The sequence below is a fragment of the Bubalus kerabau genome, chromosome 19, assembly GCF_029407905.1.
Source record: "Bubalus kerabau isolate K-KA32 ecotype Philippines breed swamp buffalo chromosome 19, PCC_UOA_SB_1v2, whole genome shotgun sequence".
Lineage (NCBI taxonomy): Eukaryota > Metazoa > Chordata > Mammalia > Artiodactyla > Bovidae > Bubalus > Bubalus kerabau.
This window is the reverse complement of record NC_073642.1, coordinates 24,850,792-24,868,131: the sequence shown is the minus strand read 5'-3', so window position 1 is coordinate 24,868,131 and position 17,340 is coordinate 24,850,792. Positions and strand designations below refer to the sequence as shown.

Here is a 17,340-nt window from a genome sequence, read left to right as displayed (position 1 = left end):
GAAATTGATGGAAATGCCCAAGCTCATCCCCTGACCCATGTTATTCACATAGGTGAATGGCCAGCTACATTTAAAGCTCCAGCATAAAAACTAAGCATCAAAACTTAAAGGGGGGAAGTGAAGGATCAGAAAGAAGTCAGGGCATGGGGAAAAGAACAGGGAGCAAGAGTCACATGAACAACAGCATCGCAATGATATTAGCCAGAGAAAAGTGTCAAAAAATAGTCTGTGTACTCCCAAGGAAATTATAGTCATGATATCTTGGTTCAAGGTGGGGGGAGGGGGGTGGAGGGTGGAGGGAGTGGAGGGAAGAGTGGCTCTAAAATGAGGTTTGAGTTCAAAAAGAGGTTATAAGTCAACAGAAGGAGATGAAAAGACAACTTGGAATAGTCAGGGGAAAAAACTGAAAAGAAAAAATTTATATAGCAGACATAAAAGTTATTTTACAAGCAACAAAAAATTAACTGAAAACAGAGAGCTATGGTATATAAGCTGGAATGACTCGTATAAGATGATATGGAAAAGAGTTAAGATGTAAAATTGGTTTTTAGAGGCAGTGATGGATATGGAAGGCAGAGGAGATTAAACATGAGTATAATGGGTATTTGTGAGAAGAACAAAACAAGTGGAACAAAAAATATTCAGAGATAATAAGGATTAAACATGAGTGTAATGGGTATTTGTGAGAAGAACAAAACAAGTGGAACAAAAAATATTCAGAGATAATAAGGAGAATTAACTTCCTCTAATAAAAGTTTTAACCTTCAGATCGGAATGGCATACTACGTGCCAAGAAAGTAAGACCCACTAAGACACAGCCAGCAAATAAGGTGCTGAACTTCAGGGGTAAAAAAAAAAAAAAATACAAGAGCAAAAGGCCTCTGAGCATAAAAGTCAAACAAACAACAAAAATCTGCCTGGCCTCACACATCTTCTCAGTAGCCTTAGATGCCAGCAGACAGTGAAACTTGCCACAGTTCAAAAGGGAAGGAAAGGGACTTCCCTGGCCATCCAACGGTTAAGACTCTGTGCTTCCAATGCAGGAAACACTGGTTCGATCCTTGGACAGGGAACTAAGGTCCCCGCATGCTGTGTGGCCAAAAGATTAAATAAATACATTTTTTAAGAAAGGAACTATGACCCAAGTATTTTTCTTTTCATTTTGTTTTTTTCTCCATGTGGAAAGGCAACAGAGAGGCAGTCAGATCATCCATGCATAAGTCTGTCTTATGGTATGGGATCAAGACTTTCAGGGTCAAGAAGACACACCAAGATGACTCCCAGTAAAAAATCCAGAAAGACACAGATCCTGGTGAAAAAAAACAGAAGATGCATCATAAATTCATTTAAGGGCAGAATTAAGGCTAATCAGCCAGCATTGGCATCTCAGAACAGAACATACATATCAGAAAATCTTGACATTAGCTAAATAGTTTAACAAAAGCAAATGGAATGTTTGGAGAGAAGAGATGTGGAAATGTGAATGTGCCTGTCCCTCTTCTTAGCAGCGAGTCAATAGATATTCTCGAATGTCAGAATATATCAGCAACAATATCAGGCTGATCAGAAAATTCATTTGGGTCATCCCAGTACACCAGCCCCATGCATCCTATATCCTGCATCGAACCTGGACTGGTGATTCGTTTCTTATGTGATATTATACATATTTCAATGCCATTCTCCCAAATCATCCCCTGCCTCCCTCTCCCACAGAGTCCAAAAGACTGTTCTATACATCTGTGTCTCTTTTGCTGTCTCGCATACAGAGTTATCATTACCATCTTTCTAAATTCCATATATATGCATTAGTATACTGTATTGGTGTTTTTCTTTCTGGCTTACTTCACTCTGTATAATCGGCTCCAGTTTCATGCTGTGAGTTTCTGGCTGTTATTGTAGTAATCATTTTGCAATATATACATATATAAATCATTATGTTGTATACCTTAAACTAATACAATGTTGTAAATCAATTATATCTCAGTAAAATTGGAAAAAACAGTGGGCCTCATACCTTACAAAACAGCTGAGGCACAAGCCCAAGAATACTGGAGTGGGTAGCCTATTCCTTCTCCAGCAGATCTTCCCGACCCAGAAATTGAACCAGCATCTCCTTCATTGCAGGTGGATTCTTTACCAACTGAGCTATCAGGGGATCCCACCTTACAAATAGATTTTTTTCAAAAACAAAGAAAGAAGGAAGGAAGGGAAGGAGGGAAAAGAGAAAAGGCAGAGGGGAGGGCAAGGGAATGGTGGGGAGAGAGAAAGTCTCCGTATTCTGAAAGATGTTCAGGCCTGGGAACTGCCTATTTATTGGCACACCTGTACATCCTGTTTCACTGTGGGAGACGTGGCTATTGCTGGGGACGTGTGTCTGCTCTCACTCTGCTTGACTCTGTCACCACCGTTCTCATTACAGTGTTCTGTCAGTTGTGGTGTTGGAACCCAGCGGAGACAGCAGATGTGCCAGAAGCTGACGGCCAAAGGCCGTCGGGTCCCCCTCAGTGAGACTCTGTGCCGGCATCTTTCTGGACCCCCTCTGGTGAGATCTTGCCAGATGCCTGTGTGCGGGAGTAAGTATGGAAAGTCCACACTTCGTGGAATCTGCTCATTCTATTCTCCTCCTCCAGTGGTTTCATTTTCCATAGAGCAACTCATTTCTAATCTGTAAGTACAGAAAATCAAGCAGAACTCAGCATTGTTATCAGTGGCAAACGGTATAATATTGATGACCAAGGTACAACTCTAAGAAAAGTCAGCTTGAAGAAATGTCCACCCTCTTAACAAATGCACCCCTAGGCTTCCTCACTTGGGTTTACACTTCCTTGTGTTCTCCGCTTCATCATGATTTCCCCCACTTACAACTCAGGAGTGTTCCTAGTAGAAGTTAAGCTGAAATACTATTTTGTATTGGTGTATAGCTGATTAACAATGTTGTGATAGTTTCAGGTGGACAGCAAAGGGACTCAGCCATACATACATATACATGTATCCACTCTCCCCCAAACTCCCCTCCCATCCAGGCTGCCACATAACATTGAGCAGAGTTCCCTGTGCTATACAGTAGGACATTGTTGGTTATCCACTTTAAATATAGCAGTGTGTTCCTGTCTATCCCAAACTCCCTAACTACTCCATCCTTCCCCCTGGCAACCATAAGTGAAGTACTTTCTGATTCACTTTGCTAATGATATGTGGGGATTCATCCTATTCAAAGTAGATGAGCTAAGTATTTTTAAATATTCAAGTATCTCTTCTTTTGGATACTCTAATAAACTCCATCCTTCCCCCTGGCAACCATAAGTGAAGTACTTTCTGATTCACTTTGCTAATGATATGTGGGGATTCATCCTATTCAAAGTAGATGAGCTAAGTATTTTTAAATATTCAAGTATCTCTTCTTTTGGATACTCTAATAATCTAAAACAAGCAAGGATGAAAATGTGAAATAGCTTTGGCTTTTAAAGGTGACTGTTTAGATACTTCTTCAGTTTATTATAAATAATAAGCTGAGCATAAAGAGTTAATATTACGGTTTCATTATATCCCAAAGCTAAAATGCATGTAGCAGTCATCTCCATCTTCAGTGTACATGAATTAGTATAGGTACATGTGCATATGCATGTTTCATGTAGGAGGTTGATAAAAAATGAGCGGAGGGCTGCCCGCATGGTAGCTGAAATCAGGCAGCAGTGTGGTCATGAGAAATGGGGTAGGGCAACAGTCCCCAGCCTTTTTGGCAACAAGGACCAGTTTCAGCCGATGAGGAATGATGATTTGGGAATGATTTAAGCCCATTACATTTGTTGAGCACTTTATTTCTATTATTACTACCTTGTAATATATAATGAAATAATTATACAGCTCACCATAATGCAGACTCAGTGGGAGCCCAGAGCTTGTTTTCCTGCAGCTAGATGGTCCCATTTGGGAGTGATGAGAGAGTGATGGGGAGCAGCTGAAGTACACATGGAGCTTTGCTCACTCACCTGTGTGGCCCAGTTCCTAACAGGCCACCGACCGGTACTGCTCTGTGGCCTGGGTGTTGGGGACCCCGGGATAGGGTCCCTTTCCTGATTGTTTCTCACTGTCTTTAAGTATTCACATAAAAAGGAACACTAACTGCCTCAGGTACCCCCCTGAACTTATGGTAAGAAAAAAAATCAGAAGGTAGCTATTATTTTTAATGTTTCTTAGGAAAAGAAATATATGTACACACACACACACACACACACACACACACACACACACACACACACACACTACTAAGTTTACCAAAAATGTTCCTGAAGAAACTCACAAAACAAAGTAACAATAATGACTTTTTTTTAAGTCATAGCCTTATAGCATTTACTGAGAAATTGCTGGGAGAAATATCAATAACCTCAGATATGCAGATGACACCACCCTTATGGCAGAAAGTGAAGAGGAACTAAAAAGCCTCTTGATGAAAGTGAAAGTGGAGAGTGAAAAAGTTGGCATAAAGCTCAACATTCAGAAAACGAAGATCATGGCATCTGGTCCCATCACTTCATGGGAAATAGATGGGGAAACAGTGGAAACAGTGTCAGACTTTATTTTTCTGGGCTCCAAAATCACTGCAGATGGTGACTGCAGCCATGAAATTAAAAGGTGCTTACTCCTTGGAAGGAAAGTTATGACCAGCCTAGATAGCATATTGAAAAGCAGAGACATTACTTTGCCAACAAAGGTCTGTCTAGTCAAGGCTATGGTTTTTCCTGTGGTCATGTATGGATGTGAGAGTTGGACTGTGAAGAAGGCTGAGTGCCGAAGAATTGATACTTTTGAACTTTGATGTTGGAGAAGACTCTTGAGAGTCCCTTGGACTGCAAGGAGATCCAACCAGTCCATTCTGAAGGAGATCAGCCCTGGGATTTCTTTGGAAGGAATGATGCTGATGCTGAAACTCCAGTACTTTGGCCACCTCATGCGAAGAGTTGACTCATTGGAAAAGACTCTGATGCTGGGAGGGATTGGGGGCAAGAGGAGAAGGGGACGACAGAGGATGAGATGGCTGGATGGCATCACTGACTCGATGGACATGAGTCTCAGTGAACTCCAGGAGTTGGTGATAGACAGGGAGGCCTGGCGTGCTGCGATTCATGGGGTCGCAAAGAGTCGGACACGACTGAACGACTGATCTGATCTGATCTGATCTCCTCTGTGAACCTCCCTGCAGGCATTATTGCATCATCATATTTAGTTCCCAGCAATTTTGTGAGACAGGTGTCATCCCCATTGAGAGATGAGGAACTCAAAATGAAAAGAAGGTCCACGATTTGACCAAGGACCCATGGCTGTCAGTTGGGCCTCTTGGCCTCCTTGACCACGAGTCCATCTGATTCTTGGGCCCATGTTTAAGCCACCTCTCTGTGCTGATTCCTGGACAACATTCATTTCCTTCCCCTGGGAATTCTTTAAGACTAAATCTTCAAAATTTTGAGATTCCATAACTTTGAGATCCCAAGTTTTATAGTGTCCTGGATTTTAAGAACGTATGTGGTATATGGTGCAGTGTCATGGTATAGGCTGCTTATCTGTCTGATTTTTATTAATTGTGGATGGTTGCATAGCAATGCGGCTGGACCATAAACTACCTTAGAGGAGAGTTAAATTGAATTCTGGCAGCTTTCTCTAAAATAATAGCAGAGTAACATGTGGGAACACATCGTGGTTATTAGGGCATGTGGTGTGGTATGAGATGCAATTATAAACTATTTTGACATACAGTAGAAAGCAGAGAAAATGTTAAGTTTTAGTGATAAAAACTTAGATAAAAACTCTAGCTTGCCAACATGTAGGTCATGGAAGCAGACAAGAGACAGGAATTTGTGTTCCCAGCACAGCCAAGTCACCCCGAGCTGGGCCCCCACTTTAGCTGTAGGCTGGCCTCACACCATCCCCAGGAATCAGTGGCCCTGGCTTGCAAAAACAATGGCATCCTCTTCTCCCCACCACCAGGAATGAGCCAGGGATGAGCTTGGCACTCACATCCTCCCCCTGCTGCTTCTGCACCATGTTCTCTCTGTCATCTCATAGTAAGCACATGGCCCTCACCTTCAGATGCTTTGACCCACAGGATCCTTTCTACCTTTCTCTAGGACCACTACAGGTCCATTCTTTCTTTCTGACATTTGCCAACATCCAGGACAAACTGCACCCATGCTGATGACTTTCTCATACCCTAATGTCCCTAATCCCCAACGTGATCAATTTCCCTAACCACCATCACACCATGGTATTGGGGTATGGCTTATTAACAACGTTGTGATAGTTTCAGGTAGACAGCATAGGGACTCAGTCATACATATACATGTATCCATTCTCCCCCAAACTCCCGTCCCATCTAGGCCACTGCATAACATTGAGCAGAGTTCCCTTTGCTGTAAGTAGGTTCTTGTTGGTTATCCACTTTAAATACAGCAGAATGTACATGTCCATCACAAACACCCTAACTCCCCCCATCCTCATTCCTCATTGCTTGGTACTCAAATAACCTTCTGGGCTTCCTCCCGCCCCCATCTCACCGTCTGCTTCTTTAGTTAATGCTTCATTGTGACCTTCCTGCATTGCTGTCCCGAGACTCCCTGCTCTTGCACTAGAAACCACTCCTCTTGACTGGCATGTCATCATCACGCACTTACCAGTGCTGTAGTCAGATCTCTATGCCCTTCCTTAACCCACTGCCTCAACGACCCTACTCATTCAACCCTGATGGGTGATCACCTACTTTTAGGTAGTTTTTGTTGGCTTGTTTTTTTAGTTCCCTGACCTGAGCTACTGGGATTTGCTAAAGAAAATAATGTCACCATCCTGATTAGACATACTTCATATGCATGCTATCTGATTTACCTGGGCAATAATATGTGGATTTTTTTTTCCTGTTCCTAAGAATTCCCAAGAAATTCATCATAGCAGTTATTTCCTAATCACTGTACTAACTCCCAAGTTCTCATGTCTCCATGGATGAACTCACTTTTATTCCACTACAAATGTCAAGGCTTGTGGCATAGCATAGTGACCTTCTAACTGTCCCTTCTCCTTCACGTCACATCCACCTGCTTTGCTCACCATACTGGAAATGTATGGTCTTCTTTTTAGGCCTGATCCCTCAGTGATGGAAGGGGTGTGAAGACAAGAAAAATCAAGCCTGACTATGCTGTGATCTTTATTCCCTTTCAAGGCTCCATTTTTAGAAATGTGTCCTAATCAGTGCCTTGAGTTTAAGTGAAAACTATCCTCTTTGGAAGAGTGAGTCTTCTTGCTCTTCATTTTGACCCCTTGATGTGCAATGGGGTGAAGACTGGGGGGTGGGGCTGGGCAAGATGTTTTGAGCGCTCCCTGGAGGCCAGTGGTGCCCCATACAGTCCTTCCAGTTAGAGGGCCCTTCCTGCTTCTCCCCAGACCTTCCCTGCATTTTCCCACCTCCAACCTTTCCTCCCGTAAATTCTTCCCTTCACCATATCTAGTGACTGTCACTCTTCCCATTCTTGAAGGACCAGAACAAATCCTACCTTCCTCTATAATATTTCTAAATTTCTTTAATCTCCAAAAGGTATTATGACATTGTGGTTAAACCAACTAGAGTCTAATCTCATTTCTTTCAGTATCTCGTCATGTGACATTGACACAGACTCAATCTCTGTGAGGCTCGTCACAGAGCCTTTTTCATCAATAAATGGGAATGGTAATTATACCTACCACATAGAATTGTTCTGAGAATTAATACCTAGAAAGTGCTTAGAAACAGTGCCAGGAGCATACTGTAGGCTCAAAAATATTAGTTATTTTTAATGTCATTACCACCTTCCTTTAATTCCTGTCATGGCTTTAAGATGGAGTAAAACGTAACAGTAACTAATATTGTGTCTTCTGGATCATTAGGATATGAGTTTATATGGGGTAGTTAGGCAATAGCTCTGGACATTTTTTTCATATATAGGCCCCCAAAGCATGTATAATGAGTTGTACTCAAAGACATGTTTTTCAAATGTGTCAAGCTTAGATCAGCCTCAGATTGTTATTAAAAGTCTCAGATTGCTATTAAATGTCTATCTGTCTTGGCTTCTAATCAGGCATCTGAAGAAAATAATGTTTGAGTTTAGATTTTTTTTTTTTCAGTGATGGCTCCTGGTTTAAGGGTTCCTGAATTTTGGTAAAGATTTCTTATTTTTAATCCAAGTATTGACATCAAAGTGGTTGAGGGTGGGGAGGCACCCAGACATGTCCTGTATGATTGAAATGTCGAGAACAAACAAACAAACAAACGTGTTGTCACTCAGTCATGTCCGACTCTTTGTGACCCCATAGACTGTAGCCTACCAGGCTCCTCCACCCATGATATTTTTCCAGGCAAGAGTACTGGAGTGGGTTGCCATTTCCTTCTCCAGGGGATCTTCCCGACCCAGGATCGAACTCGGGTCTCCCGCATTGCGGGCAAACGCTTTACCCTCTAAGCCACCAGGGAAGCCCCAAAATGTCAAGAAAAATATGCCTTATCCCCTTCCCAGGTTAAGTTGAATCCTCTCACTTCTCTCCAGCTCCTGGTGGTCCTCCTTGTACCAGCCTCTTCAGCTCTCAGACTCTCATCTTCCCTTCTTCTGCTCTTCCTCTAAGCTTTCTCGGCTTCCAGGAACACCCAGCCCCACCTGCCTGACAGAGCTGCAGCCCTTGGAAACCCAGCCAGCCCCTAGGCTGCCTCACCAGCACCTTTCTTGGGCTGGTTGTTAACCTCCTGCAGCATCCAACAGCATACATTTATTTTATCTTTTGCTTGTCATTTATTTGTTATTCATTCAATAAACAGTAAGAGTTTACTATGTACCAGGCACTATGCAGTGCCCTAAGGACAGAGATGATCTCTCTGCCTGGGCATATATTGTTTTCAGTGTCAGATGGTAGTATTTCATTATCAGTTCTTTCAACAATCATTCTTCAGATGCTACTGTGTTTTAGATGTTATGATACAAAATGAAAAGAATCCATTGTCTGGTCTCTAAGAACTCATAATCCAGTAGAAGAGAGACATACATAAACAAAGAAGAAGAATAAAGTGCCAGGGATGTCATAATGGGATGTAGAAGTACTTGATCCCTCTAGGGGGTGTGAAGGAGAGTTTCATAAAGGAGGATGCTTTGAGCGGAATTCTAAAAGATGTGTCCCATCATTAGACCCACATGGGATACAGGACAGTCCGAGAAAAAAGAGAGCAGTGTCGACAAAGGTGGGGGATGTCAAATGGAGTGGGGCATTTCTGGAAATTGCACACAAACCACTATGCTGTAACCTTTTTTCCCCTTTAATATGCTGTGGGCTGTAGAACAGGGACTTAGGAATGACCAGCATGATGTCTTCATGGCCTCATCCCAGGAGTGCCTCTTTCTGAACAGGGAAATGATTTAAGATTGGATATGGTCTCCTTTGAATATCAGGTGCTGGGGCTTAGGGCGTGAAAAATAGTCAACCTCCCTTCTCATCCCTTGCCACAAGCAAATATCCCTTTATTTATCAGAGTTCTTATCCTGCCCCTTCCCCAAGAGCTACCAATACCCTGTTTGTTTTAGAAGCCTCATACGCACAAATTTCAAGACTCAGAAGGTTCTACTGCTTTTTCTTTTTAAGAATAAAAAATATACTCTTGCTGTGCCCCGCTTCCTCCCATATAACTCCTGCTTGTTTTTATGTGAATCCCTGATCCCCAGATGAAATGGATAATACTGTGTGTAGACCGCTGCATAACTGTCATGATGCAGACTCCAGGTTGTTCTGTATAAAATGCAAAACAAATGTTTTTATTGACAAAAAATTCAGTAGAATTAGAACAGAGGCTGAAAATGGGTAATGGTGAAACAGAATGCTTGAGAATGGCCTGGAGAGCATCTTGAAACCCATGCTGAGGAGTTTAGATTTTATTAAAGAAGGAAATGACATAGTCAGATTTTATTTTGTCTTATTTACTTTGATGGCTATATAGATATATTTTTCAATTAATTTTTATTGGCGTATAGTTGCTTTACCATGTTGTGTTAGTTTCAGCTGTACAGCAAAGTGAATCACCCATTCATATACATATATACCCCTCTTTTTTAAATTTCCTTCCCATTTAGGTCACCACAGAGTATTAACTAGAGTTCCCTGTGCTATATACACTAGGTTCTCATTAGTTGTCTATTTTATATATGGTAGTGTATGCATGTCAGTTCCAATCTCCCAATTCATCCCAACCACCCCCTTCCCCCATGGTGTCTGTACATTTGTTCTCTACCTTTGTGTCTATTTCTGCTTTACAAATAAGTTCATCTGTGTCATTTTTCTAGATTCCACATATAAGTGATTTATATGATTTTTGTTTTTCTCTTTCTGGTTTATTTCACTCTGTATGAGTCTCTAGGTCCATCTACATCTCTGCAAATGGCACAGTTTCATTCCTTTTTATGGCAGAGTAATATTCCACTGTATATATGTACCACATCTTCTTTATTCATTCCTCTGTTGATGGACATTTAGATTGCTTCCATGTCCTGGCTATTGTGAATAGTGGTGTACACATAGATATATTGGGGAAATATGAATGTGCAAGTAGAGTCTAGTCAAGGGGATATGACAATATCTAGGTGAGAGAATATAAGGACAGAAGTGGTGAGGATGAATTCTAACATTTCAGGTGTCCCATCTAAGTATCCGTTGCCTAGCTAGAACTGGGAGCTCAAAGGAGAAGGGTATGTTTGTGTTTAACAAGCAACTCTGGGACCAGGTGTGGTGAGGAGGGAGAGGGAGCTGTTGTTTGTTAACTTTGCTGATTTTTGTGGTATAGATTCTCCCATCATGTGCCTTCCTGCTACCAATGTGACGTCACTACCTGCAGAGTTGGGAATGGCCGCTAACAATCCCATGGACCTGTGAGTCAATGAAAGGAAGGGCCAGCAGACCAATGGACAGGGAGGAATCGAGGCGACTCCAGTTTCTGCCTTAAAGAATTGCAGGCTGGACTCTGAGGGCCAGGACTCCAGGGAATAAGACAACTTAGAGGCTGCTTTGCAGCCAAAGCCCCATCTGGGAGTAGCAGGAGTCAAGTGCTGGTGAGACAAGTGTAAACGCCCAGCACAGATGGCTCGGGGCAGAAACCTGGTGTGGCGCCAAGGCTTAGAGTCATGGCAGGGATACAACTGGAATCATGGCAGGACACGAGCATGTAAACAGCCTTGGGCACTGGGCAGGGAAGGCTGGCACAGAAGCCAGAAAGAGTACCTTCAGAAGGAAGACCTTTCATTTTCTAGAAAAGCTGAACAATGTGGTGTTTCTCATGTCCGGTGCATGGGAGAGATGCAGGGATGGCTTGGTGTCCCCACACTGCCCACAGCCCCCCAGTAGGATGCCATGGGTTCCTGTCCACACTGTCTCCTCAGGCTTGTCTGGTTCCGCAGTTTGGGGGCACATACAAATGCAGAGGGAGGCAGTCACCCCACACCAGACAGATTCCTACCCAAGAGCTGTGTCAGAGGATGCCAGGCTCCAGGCACTGCTCCGAAGGAACTGACAGGAGTCACAGAGAGAAACTGGCCCAAGTCCTAGCAGATCCTGGGTCCCAGAGCACTGCCCAGGCACACCTGGTCACTAAACTGCTCTATACCTGGTGTGAGAAGTGGCTAACCAGGCCTGGTTGGGAATGGGTCTGCCTTCCAGCAGATGGGCATGCAGCCAGAGGGAGCGGCTGGGCTACTTGTGTGGCTTACCCAGCCATGGGCCAGTCCTTTCCCAAGGCTAAACACCACCTGTCACCTGCAGACTCCCCAGCCTGCTTTTGAAGGCATCATGGCCCCATCTGTTAAGACTTTAAGCCCCAAGCTTAGCTGGGGACATCTGGCTATCAGTTCTAAAGGTACTTAGAACCCATCTCCATGGTAACTAGAACCCATCTTCACACAGGATGCTGTGTGGGATCATACCAGCCTCAGATCATCTCCAGCCTGAACCCTGAGGTAGGCATGCGCTTCCTTCCCTGTGTGGGTTTCGACCCCTTCCCAGTAAAAGCGGGAATATTCAAGCTATGGTCTCAGCTGTAGCAGCCCTAAGAGAGTCTCTCTCCACCCCTCCCTCAGTTGCACAAGTTCAAAATTCTGACGTTGACCCAGCTTAAACTCTGATTTAAAGAGCGAATTTCAAAGCCATCCACGTTCACCATCTGTCTTTCCCATAATTCATCCGGATTATGGGAAACAATGACCAGACAGGGTGTTCAACTGAATTCTTTTAAATAGTAATAAAAAGATGCCTGTATAGGTATCAGTATATATAAACACATGTATGTAGGTATTATGGCTAGGTATGTGTATATACACACATACATTACACACCCTGCATTGTGACAATAGGCCACTTTTAAATATTCATAAAAAGCAACCAGCTAATTAAAATTAGTGAGTGTTAGTCACTCAGTTGTGTCTGACTCTTTGTGACCCCATGGACTGTAGCCCACCAGGCTCTTCTGTCCATGGGATTCTCAGGCAAGAATACTGGAGTGGTTTGCCATTCCCTTCTTCAGGGGATCCTCCTGACCCAGGGATCAAAACCAGGCTTTCTGCATGGCAGGCAGATTCTTTCCCCTCTGAATTGCCCATGCTAATAAAAAAGGAAATAAGCAAGACTAATATAGAATTATGTCTTGAATTTTATATTTCCATCATATGCAGGCACAAATTTAGCTCTAAACTTGATAACATAAGTGCTGTCTTGGAAAAGGCAACCTGGTCAATGACACAGTTCAGGGTTCATTGGGTAGGAAAAGAATTAATTACTCAGAGGAAATACAAGGATTCCTGATGGTAAGACCACAAAGCATCCTCCTGCTTCCTCCTACAGAGGACACTGCATGTTGTAAAGATTTTGGCAGGGTTCTCACAGAAAACACAGTGGCTGTTTGTTATTTTCCCTTCCCTGTTCACCAGTAGCAGCCCATCAAATTATCTTTGAGTTAACCCAGTGAGAATCTCTGGGGTGGTGGTTCTCAATCTTTGCTCTACATTTCAGTCTCCTGGGGAGGTTTTACAAATTTTTATGCCCAGGCTTCTGTTCCCCATAGAACATGGAGAGTGGGACCCAGGGTAGTAAAATTAAAAAATAATAACAACAGGCTCTCCTAATTGGCAGCAAAGTTTGAGAACCACTGCCTCTAGTCAGAGTTGATACTGAAACTCTACACACCAGTATGTCTGTGTTATTGTTGTTCAGTTGCTAAGTCCTGTCTGACTCTTTGCGAGTCTATATGATTTGGGAAAGTAGAGAAATACTTCCAGGTGGTTAATCAATAGCCTTGGCCTGAACCCCAGGACTGTCTCCCAGCTGCTTGGACCCTTCTGCTGGGAGTGGTCCAACTTCCTCAAAATGTACACTGTCGGGAGAGAAGACACTCGGAGCAGCAGTGTTACAACAAGACCTGGTACAGGGCTATACCGCCATCTGTTGCAATAGATCGAGCCCTTGTTGTGCAGACTGCTGTTATGAGTGGCATCTCTGTGACTTCCCTGGTGGTCTAGTGGCTAAGACCCCATGCTCCCAATGCAGAGGGCCTGGGTTCCATCCCTGGTCAGGGCACTAGATCCCACATGCCACAACTGAAGATCCCACATGCGTCAACTAAGACCCAGTGCAGCCAAATAAATAAATGTTTAGTTGCCAAATCGTGTCCTACTCTTTGCGACCCAATGGACTGTAGCCCACCAGGCTCCTCTGTTGGTGGAATTTCCCAGGCAAGAATACTGAAGTGGGTTGCCATGTCCTTCTCCAGGGGATCTTTCCAACCCAAGGATCTCCTGCAAGGATCAACCCATGTCTCCTGCATTGCACACAGATTCTTTACCACTAGAGCCACGGGCAAAGCCCAGTGTTTGCAAGTCAAAGTGTTAGTACCTCAGTCATGTCCAAATTCTTTGTGACCAAGGGGCTTGCTAAAAAAAAAAAAAAAAAAAAAAAGATGGCATCTCTGCCTATAATAATGGGTAAACCACAAATTTAGCAGGAATCCTCCTCCTGCTTTTGACCACTGTTGAACAGCAATAAGTTTAAAATTCTGTGTTGCCAACCTAAAAAGAAATCTCTATGTCTTAACTGACTGAGGAGATCTTGATGTCCTCTGTGAAGCCTCTCTATCCCAACAGGTGAACACATACACACGACAGGCCATCTGGCTCCACTTCAAGCAGATCCGAGGGGAGGGAGAGTTCCCTGGCAGAACCTTGGACAAGGGGCCTGGCCTAGAAATGGCATCTCAGTGGAATTTGCGTACAGACTTATTACGCCTGTCCCTCATTTAGAACACACTCTACTGCAGAAGCTGTGCATCTACCCCTGTTGTTTTTCTGAACCTACTGCCACCCCCACACCCAAGCAGGCAGCAGCCAGACCCTAACGGGATCATGAACCACCCAAGAGAAGTCAAGAGTTATTCCAACAAGCACAATCTGGGTTAGTGTCCAGGGCCTGAGAAGTCCGTCTTAAGTGGACTTCCCTCTGGTGATCTAGCAATTAAGACCCCACACTTCCATTACAGGGGGTGCAGGTTCTATCCCTGGTCAGGGAACTAAGATCCCACATGCTGTGCAGCAAGGCCAAAAAGTTTCAAAGACAAAAACAGAAATGGAGTCTCAATCTAGTTCTTCTCCCAACATACCCCTACCAGTTTTACAGCCGTAACCATTGCAAGAACCATAACTGGGTCCTCTGAGTCTCTTAGGCTCCTGTCTCATGACCTTAATTCCACAGTATCATTGATGTGAGTCCAGTCTCTCTTCTATCACTCCCTGGTGCTTCCTGCCCTCTAGCCCATGGACCTACATACATCTTCAGAGAGGAATCAGACTCCCACCCACATCACATCCCCCTACCTACTCACTTCAGTATACCCCAGGATGCATTGGGACCTTCCTTCCTGCAAGTGAGTGGCAGTGCCGGGGTGGGGGTGGGGCGGTGGCACAGGGCGAGTGGGGGAGGGAGGAGAGCTGCTCCTCTTGGGGAATGGGATCTGGGGAGCATCTTCTCTGGCCTCCGCCCAGGAACAAGGAAGAGTCAGCCCATCTGTGATCCCTCGCTGCTTGCCCTGTTGATGCTGGCTGGACCCGCCTTTGTCAGCTGACAATAATGTCTGAGAGCTCATACATCCCACTACTGTGCCCTTGATAAAAATGCTCCAACTTCTCACATTCCTCCAGTGAAGGTGTTAATATCACTTGCATGTTATAGGTGAGAAAACTGAGGCTCAGAGAGAGATCACTTATTCAGATGGTAGTGCTGAGATTCACTTTCACCGTTCAGCTGGCTTTCAGGTGCCAGTTTGAGTTTTTCTTCTTCCATCACTGGCTTATTCAGGCCCCCATGCTAGTTTCACTGGCCTGCTTGGGTGATCTGCTGTGGTTCCCAGCTGCATCCTCCTTTTCAGATCCTTCAAATACATTTACTCACCTCCCCACACTCACTGCCTCCTTCAGATTTTGGGTACCCTTGGCTGAGCCATATGAGATCCTCAAGAGCCTCCCTAATGGTGGAGGTCCCACACATCAGACGTCCCCTTATTGATGGAAACATTTAACCATTTAACCTCATGCCTCCCCAAACCAAAGGCTCCTTTATAAAATAATTGACATGATTTAATACAATTCATTCAAACTTGCATTCTTTGCTGCTAAGTGAAATTTGTGAAATTTGTCCCCATCTAGGGATATGTGTATATATATACATACATATATAGCATAAATAACGAGATATATATATATATATATATCTTTTTTTTTTTTTTTTTTAGTTCTCAAATGTTTTAGAAGAGAAAAGAATTTGCTGATTTCTGTCAGACTTGGAAGAGTATGGACAAATGTCATTATAAAGATATTTGTGTTTTGCTTTATTTTTCCAACAGAAATGAAACCAGAGATGAAGGCCAGAGTCAGGGAGCTGGGTCCTCAGATCCTCGGTGTCCAGAGAGTCTACATCCAGACAAGGGAAGAGAAACGCATTAACCTGACCGTCGGGAGCAGAGCCTACCTGCTGCCCAACACATCTGTGATTATTAAGTGCCCAGTGCGACGATTCCAGAAATCTCGAATACAGTGGGAGAAGGACGGCCGTTGTCTGCAGAACTCCAAGCGGCTTGGCTTCACAAAGTCAGGCTCGCTGAAGATTCACAGCCTTGCGGCCCTCGACATTGGTGAGTACCGGTGCATCGCAGGCCCCGCACAGGAGACTGTGGTGCTTAAGCTCATTGGCACGGACAACCGGCTCATTGCACCCCCAGCCCTTGGAGGGCACACCAGGGAATATCCTGGGATGGACAACAACGAGGCCAATAATTTGGGAGCCACGTGGCATAAGATGAGGCTGATGTGGAACAACAAAAATGAGCTTTATCTGCACAATGGCCAAATTAACAATCAGTCTCTCTTGAGAGCTCTGTTGGGCCACTGCAGCCCTTCTGCAGAAAACGCCAACTCCTGGGAGTTTGAAAACAAGCAGTTTGAAGCAGCAGTTAAACAGGGAGCCTATAGCATGGAGACTGCCCAGTTTGATGAGTTGATCAGGAACATGAGCCAGCTCATGGAAACGGGGGAGATCAGCGATGACCTGGCATCCCAGGTGATATATCAGCTGGTGGCCGAGTTAACCAAGGCGCAGCCTGCACATGCGCACTGGAGGGGCATCCCTGGAGAGGCACCTCCCATGGCTCAGCTAAGTGGGGAGACTGGGAGTGTGCCCCAAAGCTCGAACTCCAAAAACTCGGGCAAGCTGACATTCAAGCCGAAGGGACCTGTCCTCTTGAGGCAGAGCCAACCCACCTTGATTTCCTTTAATAAAACAGTAAATTCAAGGATTGGAAATACAATCTACATTACAAGAAGGACGGAGGTCATCAACATACTGTGTGAGCTTGTCAGCCCCAGTGAGGCCACCTATACGTGGACCAAGGATGGAGCACTGTTACAACCCTCAGAAAAGTAAGTACAATCAGAGTACAGTGTTTACTCTGAGATGCCTTCTAAATGGATCTTCCAGCTTTCCTTAAAATATTGTCAAATTCCTTCTCCTAAGAATGTGCTTCCAACAGGATCCTTTGGAAAAGAAACCCAAAATGTTAGGGCATGGCATTCACATATGCATTGGAATTCTAAAAATGAAATTGTACCATCAAAGTCACTACCATGAAGGTGTAGTACTAAACTGGATACCATAAGATTAAATGTAAGCATCTACAGACTCTCTCTTTTCAGGTCACTTAATACTTAAAAATAAAATCAGGGACTTCCCTGGTGGTCCAGTGGTTCAGACTCTGTGCTTCCA

The 17,340-nt window shown here is 44.0% G+C and overlaps 1 protein-coding gene across 10 annotated transcripts in view; it reads left to right on the top strand.

Annotated features, from left to right (window-relative positions):
- The window catches only part of ADAMTSL3 (ADAMTS like 3), a 378,195-nt gene that overhangs the window by 287,913 nt on the left and 72,942 nt on the right, over positions 1-17,340 (top strand). For all 10 annotated transcript variants that reach the window (XR_008705347.1, XR_008705348.1, XM_055555931.1 and 7 more), the window contains 2 exons: positions 2,420-2,573; positions 15,926-16,997. Coding sequence is in view for 8 of the 10 variants with exons in the window: in XM_055555931.1 (XP_055411906.1) it covers positions 2,420-2,573; positions 15,926-16,997 (1,226 nt within the window). In the remaining 2 variants the exon portion in view is untranslated. The remainder of the gene's footprint in view (positions 1-2,419; positions 2,574-15,925; positions 16,998-17,340) is intronic.